At 46.2% G+C, this 23,930-nt stretch overlaps 1 protein-coding gene across 1 annotated transcript in view; it reads left to right on the top strand.

Annotated features, from left to right (window-relative positions):
* RNF216 (ring finger protein 216) overlaps positions 1 to 23,930 on the top strand; it is a 76,544-nt gene that overhangs the window by 25,347 nt on the left and 27,267 nt on the right. Inside the window, exons 10-14 of the mRNA XM_066329792.1 lie at positions 149 to 288; positions 1,207 to 1,257; positions 2,212 to 2,349; positions 3,556 to 3,704; positions 4,151 to 4,229. Coding sequence (XP_066185889.1) covers positions 149 to 288; positions 1,207 to 1,257; positions 2,212 to 2,349; positions 3,556 to 3,704; positions 4,151 to 4,229 — 557 coding nt within the window. The remainder of the gene's footprint in view (positions 1 to 148; positions 289 to 1,206; positions 1,258 to 2,211; positions 2,350 to 3,555; positions 3,705 to 4,150; positions 4,230 to 23,930) is intronic.

Below are 23,930 nucleotides of genomic sequence, written 5' to 3'. Positions count from 1 at the left end.
GGAGATGCTCTTCATTAGCACCTCTGCTAAGTAAAGTGCTGTGTGAGCTGCTGAAAGTCTGCAGCTGGTGGTGTGTGGAGGAAGAAGGATTTTTAGCTTTGTTCTGGCTGCTCCATTCCTTTTTATTGAGCCTTTAACTCTGCTTCAGGGGATGTGAAAATTGAGAAGCGCATGTTCTTCCTGGAGAATAAGAGACGGCACTGGAGGTCCTATGATAAGCTCTCCCTTCTCCCACCGGTGCTACTGGAGCAGGAATTCTATGAGCAGAAAGTAAAAGAGATGGCAGAGGTGAGTGATAGGAACTGCTTTGATCGTGTGCAAATCATCCAACAACTGTCAAAGTTTTGTGCCTAAATATGAAAAATCTGTCTCTTGCAGAAATTCAAACAATGAACCAAATACTGAATAACTATGTTTTCCCCTTCCCTACCTGTTAACACCTGTGTCTCTCCCCAAGTAACTCAATTTAAAGGAAAGAAGTCAAGCACAGAATTTCATATTTACTTTAATATACAGCTGCTGCTTGTGCAAACACCATTCTGGAGGGGTTTTTTTGCTCTGAAGTGGTGAAAACTCTACTAATTAACTCTTTTACTGTTGGCAGGCTTCTCTGCTGCTTTAGGGCTTGTAACTGCAGCTTAGTGTTGGTGGTGAGTGATGGCCAGCCCAAGGCAGCGTCCACTCACTCTTTCTTCCCCAGGTTGGTGGCTCCAGAATGGTTTGTCCTGTGCTGAGAACTGGGTGTTTTGAAGCAGAACCTGCAGCACCCACTGCTGTGTTGGCTTCCTCTCCTAGGCTGAGGAAAGACTGAACTCACAGCTCTGCACCCACAGTCCTTTCTAAAGTAGCTCCTTAAAGATCCTTGTCTCTTAGGCAGATGGATAAGGTCTCCTTTGAAACAAAAATCTCATGTTCTCTGGAGGGGCCCATTGGGTGAGATCATCTCTGCCCATGGAAACCTGAACCAGCAGCCCTTCACAATACAGAATTTGGTTCTTTGTTCTTGCTGCCTTTGCTTCTCCCATCTGTTTTAGCTGAATCATAAATAGCTTAATGGATCAGAGGGATGGGCTGAGTGATGTTACAAGCAGACAGAGACAGCAAGCTTTTTATGGTGGTTTGTGAGTCCTGAGATAATGTAAATGAGTGGAGAATTTGGAAAATTGCTTTATCTAGTCTGTAAATACAGATGCATGTCTCTTGCAGCATGCAGACTTCCTCCTGGCTCTACAGATGAATGAGGAGCAATATCAGAAGGTCAGTATCTATAATGTTATAAGTTGAGTTCAGCTTATGCACAGACACTGTTTTGCACTTCCTGCTTCAGAGATTCTTTTAGCTCTGGAATGGAGCTTTTCTGAAGCTGCATTTCACTGTGCTGCTTTTGCTGAGCTGGCAAAACCTGTGCAGTGTCTGTTGGCTGGCTTTTAGGAAAGGTAGACAGGAGCTGAGGCCAGCAAGACAGTATTGATGCATGTAATGATCTGTAGTAATTCAGCTTGTATCTTCGCTGCTCAGAACAAACATTGCAATAAAATAGCATCAGGTTTGCTCTCATTCTTGTCATTATGGCTGCCTAAAACAGATCCACTGTTGTTTGAGCTTGGCCAGTGGGAAGACCTTCCTTGTTTGCAGAAAGAATTTTTTAAAAACCTGAAAATCAGCTCTTCTGCTTCCGAGAAAATGCAGAGAACAGTTCAGCAGCTGTGCATTACATTTTGGTTTCAATGCTCATTTCCTTTTCAAACTTTAGAAAAGTGGGCTATATTTACTTTTTAGCAGTGGCAAACTTCTCCACCCCTACAGCTGAGGCCAAGACAGGGTCTGCCCAGGCAGGTGCTAAATATTCCTTTAGAAGGAAACAGATCTGAATCTTTGATTTTCCCCATGAGAGTGGTGTGTACACTCAAGCTGCTTCCCTGTGACTGCACCTTCCCAAATCCAAGATGCTGCTCTGCTTGTGAGCTAAGGATTTATTAATTACTGCATGTTCTGTACCTTTTTGGAACCTGCCATGTTGATACAAAGGGACTTAAAACTGAGTTTCTGGTTGCACTTAGGGAATCCGGACCACCAAATGGGACATCTAATGGAATGGTGTATACCTGTAGCTGGTTTTTAGGATTAATGCTGGCAGTTTTTTCTGGCTTGCAGTTGTGTGTGTTGCTATAGCTGTTGATGTTTTGATGGTGATTGCTCTGGTGGCTGCAGGACGGGCAGATGATCGAGTGCCGCTGCTGCTACGGGGAGTTTGCCTTTGAAGAGTTGACTCAGTGTGCAGATGGTCACTTGTTCTGCAAGGAGTGCCTAATTAAATATGCTCAGGAGGCAGTTTTTGGCTCTGGCAAGGTAAGGATTTCACAACTGGACAAGGGGAAATGGGTAATTGCTATTGGATGATGACATTGCTGTTTGTGTAGTGTTGTTGCTTGAAACAGATGTAACTGCACTTCCCAGGAAGTGTTTGAATGGAATGGTGTCCTGAAATCCAAGCCAGTGTTGCCATCAAGTGAAGTCAACAACTTCACACTGTGATCTTTGCACAGGATTTCCAAGGTTACTAACCTCCCTTTTTTTTTTTTTTTTTTTTTCTTCCTTTGTGCTTAGCAATTTTATCATTAGGAAAACAAACTTTCTACAGCATTCATAGTAAAATAATAACTTGTTTGGCTTTTATTTTCTACTAAATAACCATTGGTATCTGCACAGAAAGCACTTATCTCTGACTTGGCCTTTCTCCTTCTACCTAAGTGCTTGTCCTTCATAATATCACTATGATCCCAACTTAATTGGGGGATTGGTTCCTCTATGGAACTACTAACCTCCTTAGTCTCTGATTTAGCTAGCAATTATCCTGGTACTTAGCTGAGCTATAAACAAGTCATTAACCTGCTCTGAAGTGTGTCTGCTCCTTTGCCTCAGGATATGGTGCTCAAACTGTGGGATGCTGTTTTACTCTGGGATCCATTTCATGTAAATGTATAAACTGGCAGCTGTATTTTATATGACTTTATTGAAAAGAATGTGGTGTGTGAGTGCTGGTTCTCAGCAGAGACTGAACAGCAGTAACGGCCTGATATGTGGTCACAGTGGACTTGAAGTGAATTGTGATCCTAGCTGGCAACAGCATCTTCCTGCCCAGTGTTTGTTTGAGGCCTGATTTGTTTGATTAGACTTGTTCCTTCCGTAGCAAACCCATTCTCTGGGAGTCAGCTTAGGTAGATTTAGATGAGATGCTGGGAAAATTTTTGTTATAGGGCACTGGCACAGGTTACCCAGACAAGTTGCAGATGCCTCAATCCCTGGAGGTATTCAAGGCCAAGTTGGACAGGACTTGGAGCAAGCTGGAATGGTGGAAGCTGTCCCTGCCCTTGGCAGAGGTTTAGAACTGGATGATTTTTGAAGTCCCAAAACCCAAGTCATTCTGAGATGTGGTGACTTTAGTTCTTACGCTGTCTGAGCAAGGCTCTGCACTGATTTGCTTGGATCCGTTCTGGATCCTGAGCTGCTTTTTGCTTATGTCATACTGAACTGGAGCTCTCTTTCCAACCCCAGTCAGAGCTCAGCTGCATGGAAGGCAGTTGCACGTGTTCCTTCCCCACCAGTGAGCTGGAGAAAGTGCTTCCAGAGAACATCCTCTGTAAATACTATGAGCGGAAGGCCGAGGAGGAGGTGGCTGCTGCCTGTGCAGATGAGCTCGTCAGGTGGGTGTCCCACAGAGAATGCTGCACTTACTGCTGTGGGAAATTGTTCCCTAAAACCCTGCGTTTGTGCTGACTCTGAGATAGGTAGCTTTTAAAGAGCTGGATTATAAATTCAGACTTCTGCCTTCTCAGGTCTGTTTTTATTCTGCCTTTGACTAGAGGCAGATTAAAATTCAATAGACTTGTCTCCCCCAAGACTTGCTTGCCAGCTCTGTGCTGATCCACTAAATTACATGGTCAAAAGCAGTGCTGAGCATATAATATTTTGATTGCAAACGGGGAAGTGATTGAAGAAATACAAGCAAAAAGGCAATAGTCAGCACATCCTGGCAACAGGCATTGGGTTGGCAGCCTTAGCAACTTCCACGCAGTTATTTGACTAAATCAGCTTTCAGCAAAGCTATGTTTGGCACTCTGCATTAATGGCATCTTGTTTTGGGCTACAGGTGTCCCTTCTGTAACTTCCCAGCTCTCCTGGACAGCGATGTGAAGCGGTTCAGCTGCCCCAATCCCCGCTGCAGAAAGGTAACTGGGGGTTACTTCACATTTGGTCTCTCCTGGAGTGTTGGGCAGGAGAGCCGTGAGGACTTCAGTTGGAAGTGACAAAAAAACTTGTTGGAAGAGCTGGCTGAAATGTCAGCCATTCAAGGCAGATGTTTGTGTTCTCCTCAGTTGCTAATGGCCATAACAGGAGAATCATCAGGCCGACTGGGGGGATGGAATGGGGAAAACTTGCTGCTTCTGCACCATCAGTTGTGGGGAGAAACAGAAGCACAGAAATGTTTCCCAGTCTCGTGAACAGATGCAAGACCCTGCTTACATCTGGTGCCAGCAAGGCAGAGCAGGATCAGTGCTTGGCACAAAGCTACAAGGCCTCTTGCAAAACTGTAGCCACAACAGTGAATTCTCATGAGACCTGAGATTCCTGCTAATCACTGAAATTACTCCTGAGGGCATTAACCTTACACTTGTAGCTGCCAGAGCTTTGGGTTCTCTCATTGATGTGGTTATTACCTTTTGCCTATATTGAGAAGAAAGTTAAATTCTGTTGTCTGGAGAACTTGAAGTTGCCAGTGCTGAACTCTGCAGTCTGGTGTGAGAATTGAACTAACTTCGGAGGAGAAAGCTGTATATGAAATATGCACAGTTCCATTTTAGATCCTGATCTCCAGGTTGGTTTTGTTAACATCAACCCTTCACGACAGGGAAGGGAAGTGTAGTGCTGTGGATTGTTCCAGTGTTGAGTAAGGAGGTTTGCTAGGCACTAGGTGGCAGTGTTGGTTCACGTTTAAATCTCAATCTTTTCTAACTGTTTTTGCAAAAGCTGAGTTGTTTTCAAAATGTATGTATGTCAGCAATACAGAACAGAATTTGGGCTTGAAGAACATGAACCCTTCAATAGCCAAAATGAATTGAAGTAACTTTTTCCCTGGAATGTGAAATGTAGCAGAGGAACCATGGGAAGAGGGATCAGTACTGAAATAAATGTTCCTTTCCTGCTGCTTCACTGTTTCATTTCCTTCCTAGCGTACTGCCTGTTCCCCCTCCTCCCTGGGGTTACAGCATTCCAGTGGGCTGGATTTCTGGTTTCCTGGACAGCTTGTGTTGATTCATTAGCTGAAAATCTGCTGAGTAGCTTTGTGCTCTTCTTAGAAGTCTTTAACGACTTTAGGATTTGAAGTTGAGGGTGAGGAATTTGGATAGCAGGATGTGGTATCTTGCAGCATCAGCTGCAGTGGTTCTTCATATTCCTGCTATCTCCTCTCTCTCCAGAATGAAGATTTCAGTTAATGCTCTTGCTTGCAGGAAATGGTTGCCCTAAGGGAGGAAAGGACTAATCCAGGGAACTCCACAGAGGTTGGAGAGGATGCATTGGCTTTGCTAGCAGTGCCTCTGGCAGACTTGATGGTGGTGATGACTGATCCTGGAAGGAGTCCCTCTCTGGTTGGAAGGACTGCACTCACACAGCTGAACCTAAAGCAAGGGGAAGTGTGGAAAGGGGAAAGTCAAAATGTGTCTCTCCCAAAATCTCAGAGCTCTTTGAAGGTGGGGAGAGGAGGACCAGATGGTGGACCTGTTGTATCCCTGTGCTCCATCACTGGATCCTTTGTCTGGCTTTGGGAGTTTGTGTTGATACCCTCAAGGGTCTCCATTAAATCTTGCACGGAGGTTCATTCATACTTGGGCCAGCTATGGATATGTTGTAAAGCAAGTGATGTGAACCAGCTGGAAGCCTTCACTTTGGCTGTGTGTCTGTATGCTGGGCTCAGCAATAAGAGCTCCACATACACCCAGGTCACTGCTTGTGCATCTTGGTGGTTGTTCCAGTCATTTGCACCTTGCAGGGACCAAAATGTGGCTGATTGTAACCTGAGCAATGGGCAGAGCTGCCCTGCCTCCTGTGAGTGCCTGGCTGCGCGGAGAGCATGCAGATGAGCTGGCACCATCTGCCAGGGCCACTGTGGCTCCAGCTGTGTGGCATCGAGTTTGGCTCCTGGTTAGGTGGCCAGGGCTTGAATCTTAGTATGACAAAGAGCAGGATGGAGGAAAAGCTTAGTTAGCCAAGGAAAAATTGTTGTTTGAGCCACCCTGCGGATGCATTGTGTGTGTGCAGTCTGAGCTGGTGCTGGGGCAGAGGCAGCTTTCACTCAGATTTGGCTGAGTATTAAGGTTTTGCTCTGTAATAAGCTGCTGACTGCACATGGAGCCAGGCTTCCTGGTGACAGGAGGGTTTTCCAGCCTGCATGTTCTGCCTCCATCTTGGGAAGGATCCCTGCATGGAAGCAGTGCTCAAATTTCTCATCTCTAAGGATGCACATTTCTGCTCTCAGCGCTACCGGGCAACCAAAACTGGCAGCTGTGGTAAAACAAGGAAAGGCACATGTTGCTGGTTGAGTTGTGCAGCACTGGGAGGCGAGTGTGAACTTCTGCATGGTGGGGGAAGTGCTGTTTTCCACCAGAAAAGGAAGTCCATCCTCTCTGCTCAGCCTCCCTCCTCCCAAGACCCCACAATGTTGAAGACAAGGCTTTTGTTCCCAGCTGGTGCTGCCATCCCCGACGCCGTGTTGTGGGAGAGGGAGATGGCTTCCCTTCTTTGCAGTCTCAGCACAAAGCACTGCAGGGCTTTCAGCCAGCAAGAGATGGGGAGCTGAAAGCTGCTGTTGCCATGGAAATAATGCATGCACAGAGCAGTGGAGAGCTTGAAACCCCCAGCACTCATTTCATAGCCAGGCCACATTGCAGGGACTTGCATTTCCAAGACTTTTCCTTAAAACTCCTTTTCACAGCAGTGGAATTTTTACTGCTTTATGGTACCTAGATGTCTGGGTTAGTGCTGACTGGGTGTAAGAGGTGATGGCATGTGGCTGCGTGGTGTGGGATGGCATTACCCTTGGCCTGGGCAGCTGCCATTCCTGTGCATCCACAGTGGGTTTGGGGAGTGCCTTGAGCATTTGATGTGCTTATCTCAGATGGATAAAATCTCTGCTCTTTTGCCTTTCATTTTCAGCTTAGGCTCTCTGGCCACCACCAATCCTCGCATGTTTTAATTAGCAGCACTGAGACTTGGTGTTTTAGGGCACGCCTTTTTAAGCTGTCTGTGGCTCAGGATTGATTTAGAGGTACTGGCCAGGAACAGATGCAGCCAGCTGCTTTTAGCCTTCATTTTCTGCTGGAAGTGAGACAAGTTTAAACTTGCACTGAGCTGTGCCTGAACACAGCTGCTCTTAGCAGGGTACCACCACCACTAGTAAAGAACGCGAATCGCGCTGTGCGGTTTGCATGGCTCTGAGAGGGATGATCTTGCTGAAATAAATTATTGCTTGATCAACAAGACTTGAAGATGCAGAAGGAGGTAAGGGGGGGATACTGTGACACCCGTGATCTCTGTACCTGGTGCAGCAAGGCACTTGCAGCTGCTTGTGGTTCAGAGGTGGGTAACAAGGCGATGATCTGGTTAGGAGTGTTTTATGGAGTGCAGGGGGAAGTGTTTGTGTAATCCAGCACCCAGCACCAGGGGATGTGTTCAGGATGACACAGCTGTCCAAGGATGTCATCCAACACATACCACAGAGCCCATTACTTCTCTGCTAAAGGCTGGGCTATGCTGCCCAGAGCTGCCCTGCCCATCTCCAGATGTGCTGTGGGTTTAGGCTTAAAGTGTATCAGGATTTGTAGCTGGCAGGGTATGTGTGCAACATGGAAAAAAAGATTGTCCTGGTTGGAGAAATTGAGCTTGTCCAGAATGCCTCAGAGTAGGATATACATATGGAGAATTACTTAATTCTCCTTGTTTTGCAACATGTTTTCCCAGCTGTTGAAGTCTGCTGTCTCATTCAGCTTCCTGACAGCAGCACAAACATTTTGAAAGTCCCGTGGCCCCATCTCATTCTCTGTTCAGACATTCTTATTGCTATTATCCGTATGTTTTTCCTTGAGCCTGTTTATTTGGATTTGATTGTTATTTGGAGCTTAACCCTGCAGCTTTAGTGCAGAGCAGAGCTGAAGGTGGTATTTGCTGTGGCAGACCCCTCCCTAATTTCTTCTTGGTGGCAATGACCTTGAGTCTCAACCCCTGTTTAAATTCCCATCCTCCTGTGTCTCTCGAGAAAATTTGTTGAGACAAGGAAGAGAAGGAAATGTGGTGTGGACGATGTTGTTATGTGTCTTCATAGAACTACAAAATAGTTTGGATTGAAAGAACCATTGAAGACCATTTGTTTTCACCCCCCTCACCCCCATGGGCAGGGACACCTTCCACTAGACCAGGTTGCTTAGGGCTTTATCCAGCCTGGCCTTGAACACTTCCTGGGATAGGGCTCAGGAATGGAGCACTCTTGCCTGTGTCCACTTAAATCTGGAGACCTGTCTCCCACATGTCCACATCAGCAGAATTCTCTAAGCCATCTTTTCATGGCTCTACCATCTTCCTCCAGAGCACTGCATCCCTGGTACCTCCTGCTCTGGAGCTCTCGGCTGCTCCCTTTTTAAACTTAGAGCGCGCATGGGAACTCGCCGGGCCCTGTCAGTGCCAAAACCACAACAAATGGCGAGTTTCCGTCTGTCAGCTCGGCTCAGCCCGGCTCAGGCTCTCCACGGCTGGGCAGGCAATTTTCATTTTTCTTCCATAAAAGGACATTGAAGCTCGGCTGCAGCAGCGGTGCCGGTGCCGAGCCGCAGGCAGGGCGAGCACGATGCTATCGGAGCTCGGCTCATTCCCTATCTCCGCAGAGGGATGGGCTGGAGGGAGGGACCAAGGTCGAAGGTGGAGTTGAGGTGATTGTAGGCAGCAGATAACACCCCAGCAGGTTTTATTGCCAGGTTCTGAAGGGAGATAGATAACAGCAGAGAGCAACTCGTGGTAGAGCAAACCTTAAAAGTACAATCCTGTGGAGGACAGGCACGTGCGCTGAACCATGTGGGTTGTCCCATCAAGGCGGGAAGGGTCAAGAGTTGCTTGGGGACTGCTGAGAGTGAGGAGATCTTCTCATCCCCAGATTTATGCTGGGAGATGAGCTACTTATCCTGGGAAGAAACTGCAAGGGGAACAAGGGAAAGCCATGTGCCGGAGTACTATCTTACACTTTGATTTTTGCTGTGTGCTTGGACTGGGCAGGAACAGTTGCAAGAATTGAGTGGTGCCAGCAGTAAATTGGTCCTAGATGCCCCTTTCCAGAAAAGGAGGCACAATAACCAGCCCTGAATCACTGCTTGCCAACTCGCCACCCTTTGAGGCACATAGGAAAGGGCTGTAGAAGCTCTGAGAATACCCCTCCTGGAAAGAGGGTAGGAGTGGAGAGACTCCATCAGTGGGGACTCAGGTGCTGCTGTGCTTTAACAAGGTCAAGTCTATTTATGCAGTGGTATGTGGAAATGCTTCACTTGATAAATGAGTCTGACAGAGGAGGAGAGGGTGAGGCCCAGCCTGGAAATGGACCTGAGGAAAGAGGTCAGGTTAAATGGGGTATCTGCCTCTTGCAGTAGGGGGAAAAAAAAAGCCACTGAAAGCAGGAACTCAGACTAGTCCCTTTAAAAATGGACTGTAAGTCAGTGCAATTTTGAGCAACAAAGCTTACTCCTGTGCTTGCTTTCTGCCTTGTACAGCAATATCCAGTCAGTGAAAAGCCAATTGAAAAGGCTGTTCACTGACTGGTGAGTGCCTCTGTGTCAGGTCCATACGAGGTAGCAGTGCTACCTCCCATTCGTAGTTCTGTCCTTTGCTGGGGAAAAAGGGTTCAGAAGTAATAAACTGAGTGCAACTTCATGTGGAGATGGAAATTTAAGCTTCAGGATCTTAATTAGCCTTTTGTTCCTGGGCACAGGAGGCCTACAACTATTTTGGCAAAGGGAGCACTGAGAGAAGCAGCACACCTGTGGTGGTCAGTTCTGATTTACGATGACTCTTTGGAGATAAGTTATAGGTTCCATGAGGAATTGGATGAGAACACCCTGAGTGGGTTGTGAATGACTGTTGGCTGCCTTGAACATGGAGAAACAGTGAAGCAGCTTTGTCCAGTCACTTGTCTGTCCCCACAACAGGGTAGCAGTGCCACTGCATGTTCCTGGGACTGCTGTGAGCTTGGTACAGGTCCTTACCACAGCAGTTTAAGGTTAAAACCCTGCCTGGTGCATTTGCAGTGTGCTGAAGGAGGGTTATCATTTTGCTGCTGCAGTGGAAATGGATGTTGGAAAGGATGGAAAAAGGCTGTTCCCAAGGCAAATTAAAAACATTGTTCTGACCTTACTCAAGAAGCTGTATCTTCCTTCTCTTTCCTCCCCCTCACATTCCTGTCGTAGTAATCACTGATCTCTAACCTCAGCTTCATCTGCCACAGCTAACCACTTAAAAAATGCACTTAAAAACCCCCATACACCTCATTTTGCTGTACCTTAGTGCTTCCAGGGCAGAGTTATCTTTGGAGGAGCGTGAGTCAGCAGCAGAGGTTTGGAATAGCATCGAGTCAGGGCACTGATGACTCCTCAGGCCAGAGCCTGAGATGGCCTAACCTTGTGCAGGGAGTGTGGGGAGGTGTTTTGCTTCTCCTTTCTGTTTGCACATAAACAGATTTCAGCAGATGACAGAGTCATCAGACTTCCTGAGCTAACACAAGGCTGCTGCAGACCATGGCCATTCTGGAGGCTGTCAGTGGAGTTTGTTTCCTAATTTGGTCACAGTGTGTTCAGGGCTGGCCTGCTTTCCTTTTTCCTTTTTTCTTCTGTTTTTGTTTTTTTTTTTTTCCTTTTTCTTTTTAAAAACACCAATCCTTTTCTCTCATTGTCGGTGAGGGGAAGCTGTTTGTATCTGAGAACCTCCAGCTCCTCTCACTTCCTCTCTACAGAGGAAGTGATACTTGAAAGGCCCAAAACACCATGCTGTTCTGAAGCTGGTCCTTCCTTTTTCTTCTTCTTCCTTTGCCTTTCTTCCACGAGTTGATCTCAATGAGCCTGATGGGTTTTTATGCTTTCTGGGTAGTCATCCAAGCACTTTGTGCTAGAGGACTTTGGAGTAGTTCTCTTAAGCGTCAGAATGAGCTGTGCTGCAGTTAAATTATAGCATTGATAAGCTTGATTTATTGAAATATATATTTCAAGAGGGAGTGACGTGTGTGATTTCAGGTAATGGAAAAAGCACTTGTATTGCTTTGTACATCATCACTCACAAGAGGCCTGGTACCATGTAGGAGGTTGTAAATGCCAAACAGGAGAGAAGACCTTTCAGAGTCCAATTGTCTTACAAATCTTCCTGTAGAAGATCCCTGCCCCAAACCTTTGTGGCATGCAGAGACACTTCAGCCCTTCCACTCTTGATCTGAGTTGTTTTTATTAATAGGAACAGCCAAGGAATTATCACCAAACCTATCAGCTCCTTTATTGCTTTCAGTTCTATGCTGGGCTTAGCAGGAAAAGGAGAAAATAAAAGGAAAAAATCCGAGTTCCCAGGTGATGCAGTTAAAGATGCAGTTCCAGCAGCTTTATTCAGTGTCATGGGGAGGAATATGTGCCTTAGGTGGGGATGAGGCTGTTGCTCTCGAGGGAGCTGCTGTCAGGTGGAGAAGATTCCCAAGCCTTGGAAAGTGCTGGCTTACCTGTTCAAACCCAGCTCTATTTTAGGTTCATAGTACATGTAATAAACAGCTTCAGCAGAGCCTGGGGTTAAGGTGTGCCTGGAGCAGATGGATTAGTGGCATTAAAGGTTTGGCTGTAGATGGGCAGGTACAGGCTGGTCTCAGCAGAAATTCTCTGCAGAGAGGAAACTTCAGTGTGTCATGTGTGGGATCCCAGGTTACCACTCACCTCCAAAACATGAGTAACGGAGAAACGGGAACACCAAGTGGTGAGGCAGCAGGTTTAGAGGGGCAAAGGGAGAGTGAAACACAAGTTTACTTCTGATTTAGTAAAAATCACCTCTGTGTGTCATTCCTATTTGCATATTATCCTCTAATTAGCCATGACTGACTCACTCACCACTTCCACCTGAAAGGAATTATATGTTTTGAAGTGTATGTTTTATAATCTCAGTAGGCCAACAGTTCTCCTCCTCTTCTCCTCTCCCCTTCCAATGTCCCCCAAAATACATTCTCTTATTGCTTTTAACCTTCAAGCCTCTTTTCTTTTGCTCTCTCTCTGTTACTATTGCATTATTAATGGACTGTAGCAATTCAGCCAGAACACTGACATTACTAATTACTACTTGTAGCAGAGGAATGGGGAGCAAGATAGAAACTGGGTCAGGAAATGTTGTCATCATAAAATGATAGCATCAGAACTGGAGAGCAGAACTGTTTGTATGGGCAGGTTTGCATTGGAAATGCCTCCATCCTGGAGCACACCTGTGCACACTTACCATGCACATCCTCTTTGCTTATTTGCTGTGTGCAGATGGGGAAAGCGTCTAGTGCACAGAGAAGGGTTAATGGACCTGTAATTTCCAGCAGCGGGGAAATGGAGTGATGGGTTGTGTTCTGCCTGGCAGCACTTCAAGCATCACGAAATTCACGTGCCCCTCATTGCTGTAGCAGGAAGACCCTTCCCCTGTTGGTGTCAAAGGCTGAGGAAGCAAAGTGGCTGCATTTATTTTTGCATTCAGCAAGAGCCTGTCATGCTCAGTGTGTTCAGATTGTCCTTGGTAGCACCAAGGGCATCCTACAGCAGCAAACAGCTCACTCTGTTCCATGCGAGAGAATACGGCTGCTATTAAACCAGAACATTATTTTAGGGATGCAGCAATTAACCTGTGAATATTGGGCATGAGGAATTGCCTGCTTCTGGTTAATGGAGCTGTGCCTCTTCACTCAATTGGGCAAAGCATCCGCTTGGGAATCTGGCATCCCTTGGAGGCCTTGTGTGAACAGTTGTCTGTTGTGTTAGCTTTCCCCTGGAGAAGGGGGCACGTGTGAAGATGGGAGTGTCATTGACTGTAAAATGTATCGACTCTTATGGTAAGTGACAGTCAGAGAAGGTCATCTCTAAATGTAAGCCATCGTCTTTGAATAGTCAAAACAGCTGAAATGCGTAGGTCAGCAGTAAACTACAAACCCAGAAGTGATCAGTGTGTGCTGGCGAAAGACAAGTCCTTCTTCCAAAAACATGCTTACAAAGAAAAGAGACAGACTGAAGGCTGATCCCTCCCAGAGGCATGACTTTGGTTGCTGGTAATGAGAGCACATCTCTGGGTGAAATGTCTGGCTCAAGGTGGCAGATTCCTGAGAAGTCTCTTGGAGACACCAAGGGGACCATGTGTGTCTTCCCTCTCTGTGCTGCTGGTCCCAGAATGTGTGACTGCCTGCCCATGCATCAGCTGGGAGCCCCTGTTGTGGGTGGATGTGGGGAAGTATCAAAGCAGTTGGAGCTCGGGCCGGTCGTGCATCCCTATGAGCTCAAATCTGCTTCATTGACATTCCCAGGAAGGCGGGAGGCCAGCGCAGGAGCAGCGTGACTCCCTCACAAGTCAGATGGTAACTCACACAAAGGCAGCTCGATATTTAGGCTGGGCAGACTTGACAATATCCCCTTTCAAAGATTATCCGTTAAACTGTCCTAGTCACACACTGCCTTTGGCGCCTGCCTGAGGCTTTTGTAAGGATGAGCAGTATTTAAAAGAGAGGCTGGCTGCTCTAATCTCTGCTCCGTGGGCTGTAAAACCTATCCTGCTGTAGCTCGCCAACTTTATTTCTCTTACTGATGGTAATAAGTGTAGGGCTCTTAAATCCTGGCTCATGTTTTATCCGTGGTGTTGGTGGGGCTGTCTGTTATCTTGAAGCAAGCCCAAAGCAGAGCTTTGCTGGTGCATTTGAGGGAGAGCAGACATTCCCATGAAGTGGGAGCTGATGATAGGCAGTAATTTCTACTGTATTTAATAAAGCCATTGTGAAGCTGGAGAGGTCTGGAGTTTACAATCCCAGTGTACTTTTTTTTTTTTTTTTTTTATAAAAAAAGGCAAGTACTGATTTACCACTAAAATTGAGCATTGTCAGTGAGGCAAGTATTCTGTCCAAAATTTCATGTGCACGTATTTAATTAAAAGGCAAGAGGGTTAATGAAGCTTTGAGTGCATAAGGCCTCATTCCCTGAATTTAATTTTCCTTAATTGCTCCAGAGATTGAAATTCCCAGCTGTGGTTGTCCCCTAACATGTGAATTAAGGAACCGGAAAGGGCCAATTTGATTTGTCTCATTCAGTGCCAGCTTTTCTCTTCAGACTGAATTTTCATCTTTTTGGTTGAAAGGAGGGACTAGATAAAAATCCTTAAGTCAGTGTTTCAGCTTTGTGATGGCGTTGGCAAAGCTGTGACCTGCTGATACTTTGGACACTGGGAATGAGCTGAAAAACAAGGAGTGTTTGTGCAGATTATGTTGCTCGTCATCTTCCCCTATGTATTGTAGAAGATCACGAGCAAATACAGTTTTTATTCTTTTCCCTCCCCAATACCTGTCATTGCATTCAGGATTAGTGGGGTTAAGTCAACAGAATTGCATGGCACAGCCCCAATCAAACCAGGTTTCATTAGTGTGCAGTTTCAAAATTAAGAAATTTTAAGAGGATGGTTTGGGGGTTTGTTGCTTGTTTATAGGGATGTTGGAATTGTGGTCTAAGCCCTCTGTGAGTGTCAGGATCTTTTTGTGTGAGTTCATAGTCCAAGCTCTGTCAAAGGGCAAGGCAAAAATCTAAAATGCAGCAAATTCATGGACTGTTGAGATGATCAGTGATGGGAAAAACCTGTTCCTGAATTCATTTTAACAAAAGCATATGTCCCTTGCTGAATGCCCTGTATATGGTGTGCAGGGCCTCTATTGTGGCTGCTGCTGTTGGATATTCCAAGGCTGCTATACATTCTTGTGTCCTAATGGGCTTGTTAGCAGCTATAGCCTTGACTGAGTGGTTAACAGTAAAGGAAGCTTGCAGCAGCAGCAGACATCAGGGGTTAATTTGATGCACACCTAACACTGGAACAACAGCAGCAACAAGTGTTTGGGGTTTGTCTTTTGGATGTCTTAGCTGTCAGAAATCTTTGGGGAAATGGGGAGTAACATTCCCCCTTGATCTGGTGGAGACTTGCCCTAAGCCTCCAGCACATAGCAGTGATAGATAAACATCCCCTGCCTGAACAGGTATTTCGGAGCTGTAGGACTCTCCCAGGTGGCTGTAGCTAAGTTGTGGTGTGGTTCCTGCAGTGCTTTTAGAGGGAGTGTACTTTGCTTTCAGGAAGATATCCTGTCCCTCCCTGTTGCTGTGGGACAAACCACTCTGCAGGGACCCCTGCCCTGGTCATGGAGCTGCAGGGATGTGAAGGTGGCTTTGGCACCCAGCAGCACTCTGGAGGTCCACATTTGGTTAAGATGGACCATTAGCCATCCATATCCATTGAATCTCTGCCTCAGTCTGTAAAACCATTTGGATTTTTAAAAAATTAATAATTTTCTGACATTTTTTCACCCATTCTCATTTCCAGTCAGCCTGCTCATCCTCAGCTAGGGTCAGCACAAATTTCCCCTTCAAACTTGCACTTCTGGCCTGGAGGAATCCACCTTCTTTGCTACTTCCCAACACCTCTCCCATGCCTTGATGGTGTGAGTGACCTCTGCCCTGCTGAAGAACTGATGGCCAGTTTGGAGTGCTGGGGTCAGGAGGTCCAGGGCCTGCCCCATGCATGACTGCTCCTCCTGCTATGGGCTGGGGTAACAAAGGTGATGCTTTAAGTGTTCTCTGTGCTGCTACCAGTGTAAACAAAGCAGATGTTTCCCCGAGCCAGGGGAGCATTAATGGAATGTGTCGGCCCCGGCTGATGTAAAACATGGCAGCGAGTTTTGGGGATGAGGTCAGTGGGACTGAAAGCCGATGGGAGTTTAATGTCGAGGCTGCCACTCAGCCCAGGGGTCAACTGAGAGAGCTGTGGCTAATGGAAAGGCAAGTGCACTTGTCATAAATCAGTGCCAAAATGCTGAACAGGCATCGCCGCAGCCAAGGATGGCTCTGTAACCACCCGTGAGCTCTTGTTCCTCACTGGGTGTCCTTAGTGTCTGTGCTTGGTTTTAGAAGGAACAAAGAAGGTAAAAATGGAAGGTTTGGGGAAAGTTTTACCTCCATGTACTGTGAGAGCCCTGCCTGCCTTGCCTCCTTCACTCCATTGTTCATGGAATCCAGTGGTTGCTGCATCCCATCCATGTGGGGAATGCCAGGAGAGCAGCCAGGATATTGTTGGGATACCATTTTAAACAAGTTGTCCTCCTGGTCAGAGATGGATCGTGTTTCTGCTGTGAGGTTGCTAGGAAGTCCTGAGGCATCCAGGAAAGCATGGAGAGGCAGGAGGCAAAGCACGCTTGGCACTGCTTAGAGATCATGTGGATTTTTAAAAACAAACAGGTCTTGTAAAAAGTAAAGAGCAGCATTTTCTGAGACAATGAGAAATCAGTTTGCTCTCCGACTAAGCAACGCATTTCCAGTGAAGCTGGATACTGTAATGTGCCATTTGCCAATGAGATAAGATGGCTGTATTTGTTCGGTGATTTATCCCCTGTGAAGCCAATCTGAAAGAATGCTTTATTGCTCTATTTTTTCAAAAGAAGCTTCTTTGACCTCATTTTTTTTTTGTGTAGGGAGCATGCATGCCTCTAAGCTAAATCTCAAAGCCTGGTCAAAATTGGGGTCTGTCTTCAGGGTTACAGCTTGAAACACAACATCCGTGATGCCATTCAGAAGCCGAGAGGTGAGCAGCTCTCCCCGAGGCTTTTTCTGATTTAAAGCCTCATACACACCAACAAAGCCAGTCTGCAGCTTAAAGGGTTTGGGTTTTTTTCCTTTCTGGGTCCTCCTTTAAGGGCAGAGGTTAAAACAAAGCAGATGCTCTTGGATGGTGTCTCTGCTCTTAGAGGCAGTTGCTGTACGAGGGCTTGGCTCCTGACACGTGAGGGAAGGATGCTCCCTTCTATTTGCGAGCGGATGTCAAGCTTAATAAAAATCCCCAGTCTGGAAGAGCCAGATGATCCCCCTGGGTGAGAAGTATCAGTGCTGTTATTGCATTACCTCCATCCCTTAGTTTGTTTGTGCAATTACCCATGTAAGTAAAACCTGAAAGTTCCTCCTTCCAGCACATTCTCCCCAAAGAAGGGAAAGGATCGCAGCTATCGGAGTGGCCTGTGGAGAGAGGGATGGATTTTTCAGGTAGCTGGAAGCTGTGCCAGGTTGGGTGTTTGCTGGTAGCCTGCTACTATATTTAGTTTTTCTTGGCCTCCCAGAATGAGTGCATTGAACCTTTCTAGATATGGAGATAGGCACAGCACCAGCCAGCCCTGAACACAGCTTGCCAGCTTCTGAGCTTTGTTGTTTGGAGCCTCAGTCTTCACTGCTCTGTGTCTGAGGTAGAGGATAATGAGATGAGGTTATGTGAACAAGACTTGATTTTGTAGCTGTTCTGTCTTCAGGTAACAACTGGGATGTTTTTTAAGAAAAGCTTTTCTTTTGGAGGGTTTTGTTGTCCTGTAGCTTTAACCCTTTGTGGTGCTTCAGGTGTGCAGAATGAAGAACAGGGGCTTTGCAGGAGTTATTAGTTGCCTTTTCCAGTTGTGTACCACAAACTAGCTGCAGATACTTTCAGACACAAATTTCTTATACTCTGAGATCCTTTGAATAATTTGACCTACCTACCCATGTAGTTAAATGAAACATTTTTTTTCTTCCTGGAAAATCCTTCTGGTTGCAGCTGTTGTACAAGCTATAGATTTCTGGATTTGTCAGAAAACCATGACTTCAGACCACTGGGATTTTGGTGGGTGGGTGAAAGTGCTAACAGATTAATGAGTCTCACTTAGCATCTCCATCTGCCAGACTAAACCGTGTTCTGCACAGGAGACTTAACACAGCTGGTTTGAGCTGGTCTCTGAAAGCAAAGCACCCTTTACCTAGTCCAGGCTGACCTCTGTTATAAAAAAACAAGCACTGCAGTGTGTTGGGTATATAACTATATTTGCTCAGAGAAGTTGTGAGTTCCCCATCCCTGGAAATGTCCAAGGCCGGGTTGGACAGGGCTTGGAGCAGCCTGGGGTAGTGGAAGGTGGCCCTGCCCATGGGAGGGGGTGGAACAGGATGAGCTTTAAGGTCCTCTCCAACCCAAACCATTCTGTGATATATTTCCTTTCATTTTCCTGATCCAAGCACTACGGTGAACTCAAGGTGTGCAAATGAGTAAAAACAATGCAAAAATGCAGGGAATTGCCTGAGAACCAGGTAGAAGCCCTGGGTCCTCACCAAACACGTGGATCAGGTCCCTTGTCTGATATTTGAACTCACATATTGCTGTGACACTTTCCATTACTTTCGCTGTGCCTTACCTCCATAAGGAGATAAATTAAAACGCGTGGTATAAATTAGAGATCTTGATGCCAACAAGGGTGGCTCATACCAGGGGAAATGCTTGGGAACAGCCATGTGTGTAGCAGTGCTCTCACACTGCAGTTGGCTCCAATCTCTGTCTCTGCGAGGGGCAGCCTGGAGGTCCAGCTGTGAGCAGGAATGAGATGGCCTGATGAGGCGAGAGCTGCTGTGCATTAGCTGTAGCTGTTGGTTATTCTGTTCCCTCCTGTGAGCTCTGAAAGTTAAATGGGAATGAAGTAGCTGCTGAATATGAGACATGTTATCCCTCGCCTGCATCCGTTTATAGGTGGCAAGTTGCCATGAGTAAGAGACTGATCAATTGTTACTCTGAAATCAGGGGTTATTCTTCAGCTTTTTTTTTCTAGAGAAGTGGGATATCTGCCATCTCCAGTGCCCAGGAAGTATCTGCAGAAGTGAGTGTTAGTATTAGTGTGGGTGCTGTGTGTGCCTGCACATACACACTCTCCTGCTGTTTCTGGACATCCATTTTCTAATTTTTCCCTTGCCTGTGAGACTGGGTAAACAGCCCAGAGGCACTGAGGAGCTCCAGGGTGTGGGGGAAAGGCTGGCCTGGCTGATTTGGTTATGTAAAACTAAAAGGCATTTACTCAGTGCTTTGGGTGGACTGTTCTTGTGTGTAATGAATTGTGCAACTGTGCAGCCATACCAAAGCAGACTGAGATACTCTGACAGTCCTCTGACTTGTCTCCCACATGGAATCATTACAGCTGCTTGTCAGGAATATGCAAAATTCCCGTGATCTGCTTGCATGTGTTACTCCAGATTGCTTTCTGCTCAGAACGCCTTTGCAGTATCAGTGAACCTTCTTGCTGCTCTCTGTGGGTTTGATGACATGCTATCCCAAAAATTTGGACTGGATCATTTTTCTGAAGTACCTCATCACTATGGAAAAGTGAAAGCTAGCAGTGCCAATTACCAGGAAAGCTGCTGTAGTCCTTGGACTTATGTGTTGGGCATATGGAGTCAGATCACATTTTCTTTATATTATGACATTAGTGACACCAAATGTTTTCCCCTAGTTCTTAGTCAAGAATGTCAGGAATGTAGAAGACCCTTAGAAGAAGTTGAAAATCATTCTCTGCAGTCTAGAAATCTGCCTTAGAGACAGTAAGATGTTAAAGCAAAGTCTCTGAGGAGAAATGTTGAGATCACTTGATGAGTCTGTCAGGGTACACCTCCAGAGATGTGTGTAACATTTTAAATGTAACAGATAATGAGTAGATAGTATTAAAAGTCTAAAAGGCAGAACTGGCTGAAAACCCGTGCTTTGAGTCATCCTGGAGCTTTTAGATCAAGTTGGAGATCCTGATTGAGAAGGGGGATGGGGAAGACTTTAGACTTAGTTGTAAATGGAATGAAATTAATGGATGCTTTTATAGGACCTCCTATTTAATGGTCACTTTTGGCTCATTCTGAGTTGAAATCCATTGCTGTAACATCATCAGTCTGCCATTTCCAGCTGTGATCCAGCTAGATTGGCCAGGCTGAGCCAGCCTAGGTGTGAACTAGAGAGAGCTGACTGAGAGCCGTGGGGCTGAGGGACTGCAGGGAATGGGAGCCTGGATTCGGTAGGTTACACTCTTCTGGGAATCCTGTGGTGTGTTAATTAGTGCTGCCAGGGGAGAGACAACCTCAGAACACGTGTGATTTAAAGGCCACAGTGCAAATTCAAAGAAGATTTTGTAGAGAGCTATTGGATAAAGCGCAGACTGTCCCTGGACCATGGGTAGCAGTGTGAGGAGCTCTTGCCCTCCAAACAGCACAGGTCTAGATGGACTTCTACTGACCCCACACTGGGTCATGCTAATTATGCTGGTGAAGGAACTTAGCAGCATTTTAATATACAGGAGTAAGAGGTCTGTGTGAAAAGGGCCGTAGGTCATCACTGCATCCAAAACTCTGCTTTTGACCTAACTCTGCAAAACAGCCTTGGTTTTTGTATGGGGCTTTGTTAAAATGGCTGTTGTTCAGGCTGTTGTTCAGGTTGTTGCTCCTGTGTGTGTGTGTGTGTACTGAGAGAAAGGTTATGCTATAAATTATGGCTCCTGGATTTCTCCTGCTGGACCAATACATGTGGATGTGGGTGTGTGGGAAGGTCCTGCTCTGGGTTATTCTCTGCTCATTTCTGTTTGTGATTCTCCACTTAGTGCTGAATACAGATGTTTATGCATATATTTAGAAAAGGCTGGTCTGGAAATAGACTTCTCTTTGCAGCATTCCACCTCCCTCAGCTTCATATTTTAAGACTCTTTGTTCTCTCATAGTAATTTTCCAAGTGGATTAGTGCAGGTCACCAAGGTATCCACATCAGTGAAATACAGCAAGATGTTGCTGTCATCTCCTGAAACACTCCAGCACTCACCCCATTGCTTATCAACCCACACTCCAGTAATCCTAATAGCTATGTCAGAGCAAGATTAACAGAAAATCCAGGCAAATATTTATGGTTCCCTTCAAGGTATGTATTAATCGGAGAATGTGTCTCTCTTTATGAGGAGAGCTTGGAAGCCTTGTTCACATGGGCTGAGGAGGGATTCTGCCAGGCTGGGTAAGCTGCTGCCAGCATAGGGAAGAGGCATGGGGCAGACAGTGCAGGAGGGGATGCAGGATTCCCAAGTGGAATGGGGAGAGAAGCAGCTACAAATGAAAAAGGGAGGATAAGGAGCTGTGTTTGTTCTCCTCAGTGCTATAGCAGCATCATATGGCAGCTCAGTAGGGGAATAAAGCAGAAGAAACATAAAGACAAAGAAGAGAGGGAGCAGGTTGGGAAGAAAGAAGCAGAAGAACCATGCAGCAGGGTGGCATCTGGGAAGTACCTGGGGAAGCAGCACTGGTTGGGAGGTGGCAGTTTTTAGCCACGGTGAAAACTGGATCCCTTTGTCTAAGGGGCTGTGCAGGTTCCTGGAGTTCATGGAGTGATATGAGAGGGCTGGTGAGATGCAGCTTCTCCCACAGTGTACAGCTAGTCCCAGGAGGATTGGGTGCCTGACTGCAGTCTTGTAATGGTGAGGAAACTTCCCCATTTTTAAAACGTCTCATAAAAATATCTGAACTAGTACTTTAGCACAGGCGTGTCAATGCTGACCAGAACTATAGGAAAATCTAGTGAGAAGCATGGTGAATGCTGCAGTTGAGCTAAAGTCAGACAGACACCAGTCTCTGAAGGAAGAGCTGGAAAAGAAAACATCTACTGGGTGTAGCTCTAAGCTCTAGGAGATGCCTGTACTGTCCTTAGCATGCTATAGTCAAAGATTGCTTTGTGCCTGGGAAGGGTAATCACTCATGCTTATAATTATGGCTTCCTCTTTTCCAGAGAGAAAAAAAGCAGGATTCCTTGTAGTTCGTGTGAGTTTAGGGGGTGTTTTGTTCTGGCTCAGCTGCAGAGCTGTGACACCAGAGGGAGTAGGAGAGCCTCGAATAGGCTTTCAACAAAAACCAGCAGCAAATAATCACAGCCTTTGCGAGAGGTAAATTAAAACCATCTCCAGCCTGGAAAACATGCACAGCTCAGCATCTTTTCTCCATAAATATTTCCCTGCTGTTGAATCTCTGTAACCCCTTCGGAGCCCAGCAGCTATGCTCTTTCCAGCTTTAGGTGAGCCCCCTCCTTACCATGTGCTCCCTGCGTGGCTGCTGGGCAGGGATTTTGGAACTGAGCTCTGTGGCTCTGTCAGAAGTTATTGGCTTGGGAAATGAAGGAAATATTGGTATGAAATCAGTGTGGCCTTCCTGCATGGCACTGGTCAGCTTGACATCCCCAAGGAGCCGTTGTTAGCACTGGAGCAGCAGGTTTGGTTTTTTCCTTGTGTGTTTCTGTTGCTGAAGCAGCACTTAAACTGCAGAGGAGACCAGTTTCAGTGTCTTCTGTCCCGCTTTAAACGTGGGGTTGTCCAGTCTTTGCACACCCAGCAGAACCACTGAAGGAGCTGGAAGTGTGGGGTTTTACCATTTTGTGTGATAAAAGCCAGAAGATGTTCTTTCCCACCCTGTCTTAGTGGCATTTCATCTTAGTCCTTACAGACACTGCGAGGTGTCCGTGGAATTCTGCTCTGAGGAAGCTGAGAGCGAGCTGCCGTAAGAGGGCTCCAGAGCCCTGTTCTTGACTGTGTTCCTTTGTGGAGCAATCTTCTCCTTTTTCTTTATCAGTATGTCCAAGCTGCCTTAGCAAAACCCTCTTACACCTGCTTTAAATGTTCTTTATTGCACTGCTTGGACAGGTTATGAACCTGGCTCTCTTCATTTTAACCAGCACAAGAAAAATGGGCATACTACAAAAATGCCTTGAAGTAAAGCTTATTTCTTTGAATAGAGTAAATTTGACTTAGGAAGACTCTTTCCCTTCTTGTGGTGCAACCATAACCCCATGTCAGGAGCTGTGTCAGTCCAGCTGCAGGGAGAGCAGCCCAGGTTGAGAGGTTCATCTGTATGCAGGGTGCTGCCTGCCCGTGTGGTAATGAGCACAATGAGCCTGGGGATGGGCTCTGGGCAGGGGAGGGAGTCCTGTTGCCATGACAATACAAATTGCAATGGATGACTCTTCAGATAAAAGCATCACGTTTTTAAAGGAGAAAAAAAAAATAGTGTGAAACAATAGCAGAAAGATGGTGTGAGGAAAAAAAAGTGTTAAATAATAGCAGAAAGGTATGCTGTGAGTTCCAACTTTGAGATGCAGCTTGGGAGAAGAAGATCGGGCTGTAGATAATAATTCTGGAAATGTTCTTCCCCTCAGGGTGTGGAGGAGCATTAAGGAAATCGGGCAGGAGCCAGGCCTCCTATGAATAAGCATCTAGCAAGTTTTCCATGCAAATATTTGCATGTGCAGTAATGAGTTCCAGTAACAACTGAGTGCTGACTGCACCACGGGACCATGCAGTGATAGCCTGGTTACCATGAGGGTCCAGCTGGAATGGCTGGGCATGGTGCAGATGGACAACTGTCCATATTGCTCGTGTGCCTCGAGCAGATTCCTCTGTGTTTCCACTCTCTGGAGCAAAGTCTGCGTGCCCTGGATGCCAGGGGCAGTAAGGATGTATTTATAGGAAAGACAAAGAAGTCCGATAGAGTAGTCCTGATCTAGGGGCTTTTTAGGAATCTGCATGCAGATCCTGTTTAGATGGAACATTTCTAATCTATACCAACAGGTTTGGTTTTCAGTCATGGCCAGTGTAAGATCTGTTTCTGCTTTGAACTGGCACCTTTTTAACACAGACTACAAAGATCGCAGTAGAATGGACTTTTTTTAACTGTCATTTTCTCAAAACTGTTCACAAGGTGAAACTAAACTTATCCAGTAGCCTGTAATTCAGGATGTGTTATGATTTCACTGGTGTCGCAGCCAGT

The sequence above is a fragment of the Sylvia atricapilla genome, chromosome 15 (genome assembly GCF_009819655.1).
Source record: "Sylvia atricapilla isolate bSylAtr1 chromosome 15, bSylAtr1.pri, whole genome shotgun sequence".
Classification (NCBI taxonomy): domain Eukaryota; kingdom Metazoa; phylum Chordata; class Aves; order Passeriformes; family Sylviidae; genus Sylvia; species Sylvia atricapilla.
This window is presented reverse-complemented; position numbering and strand designations above follow the sequence as displayed.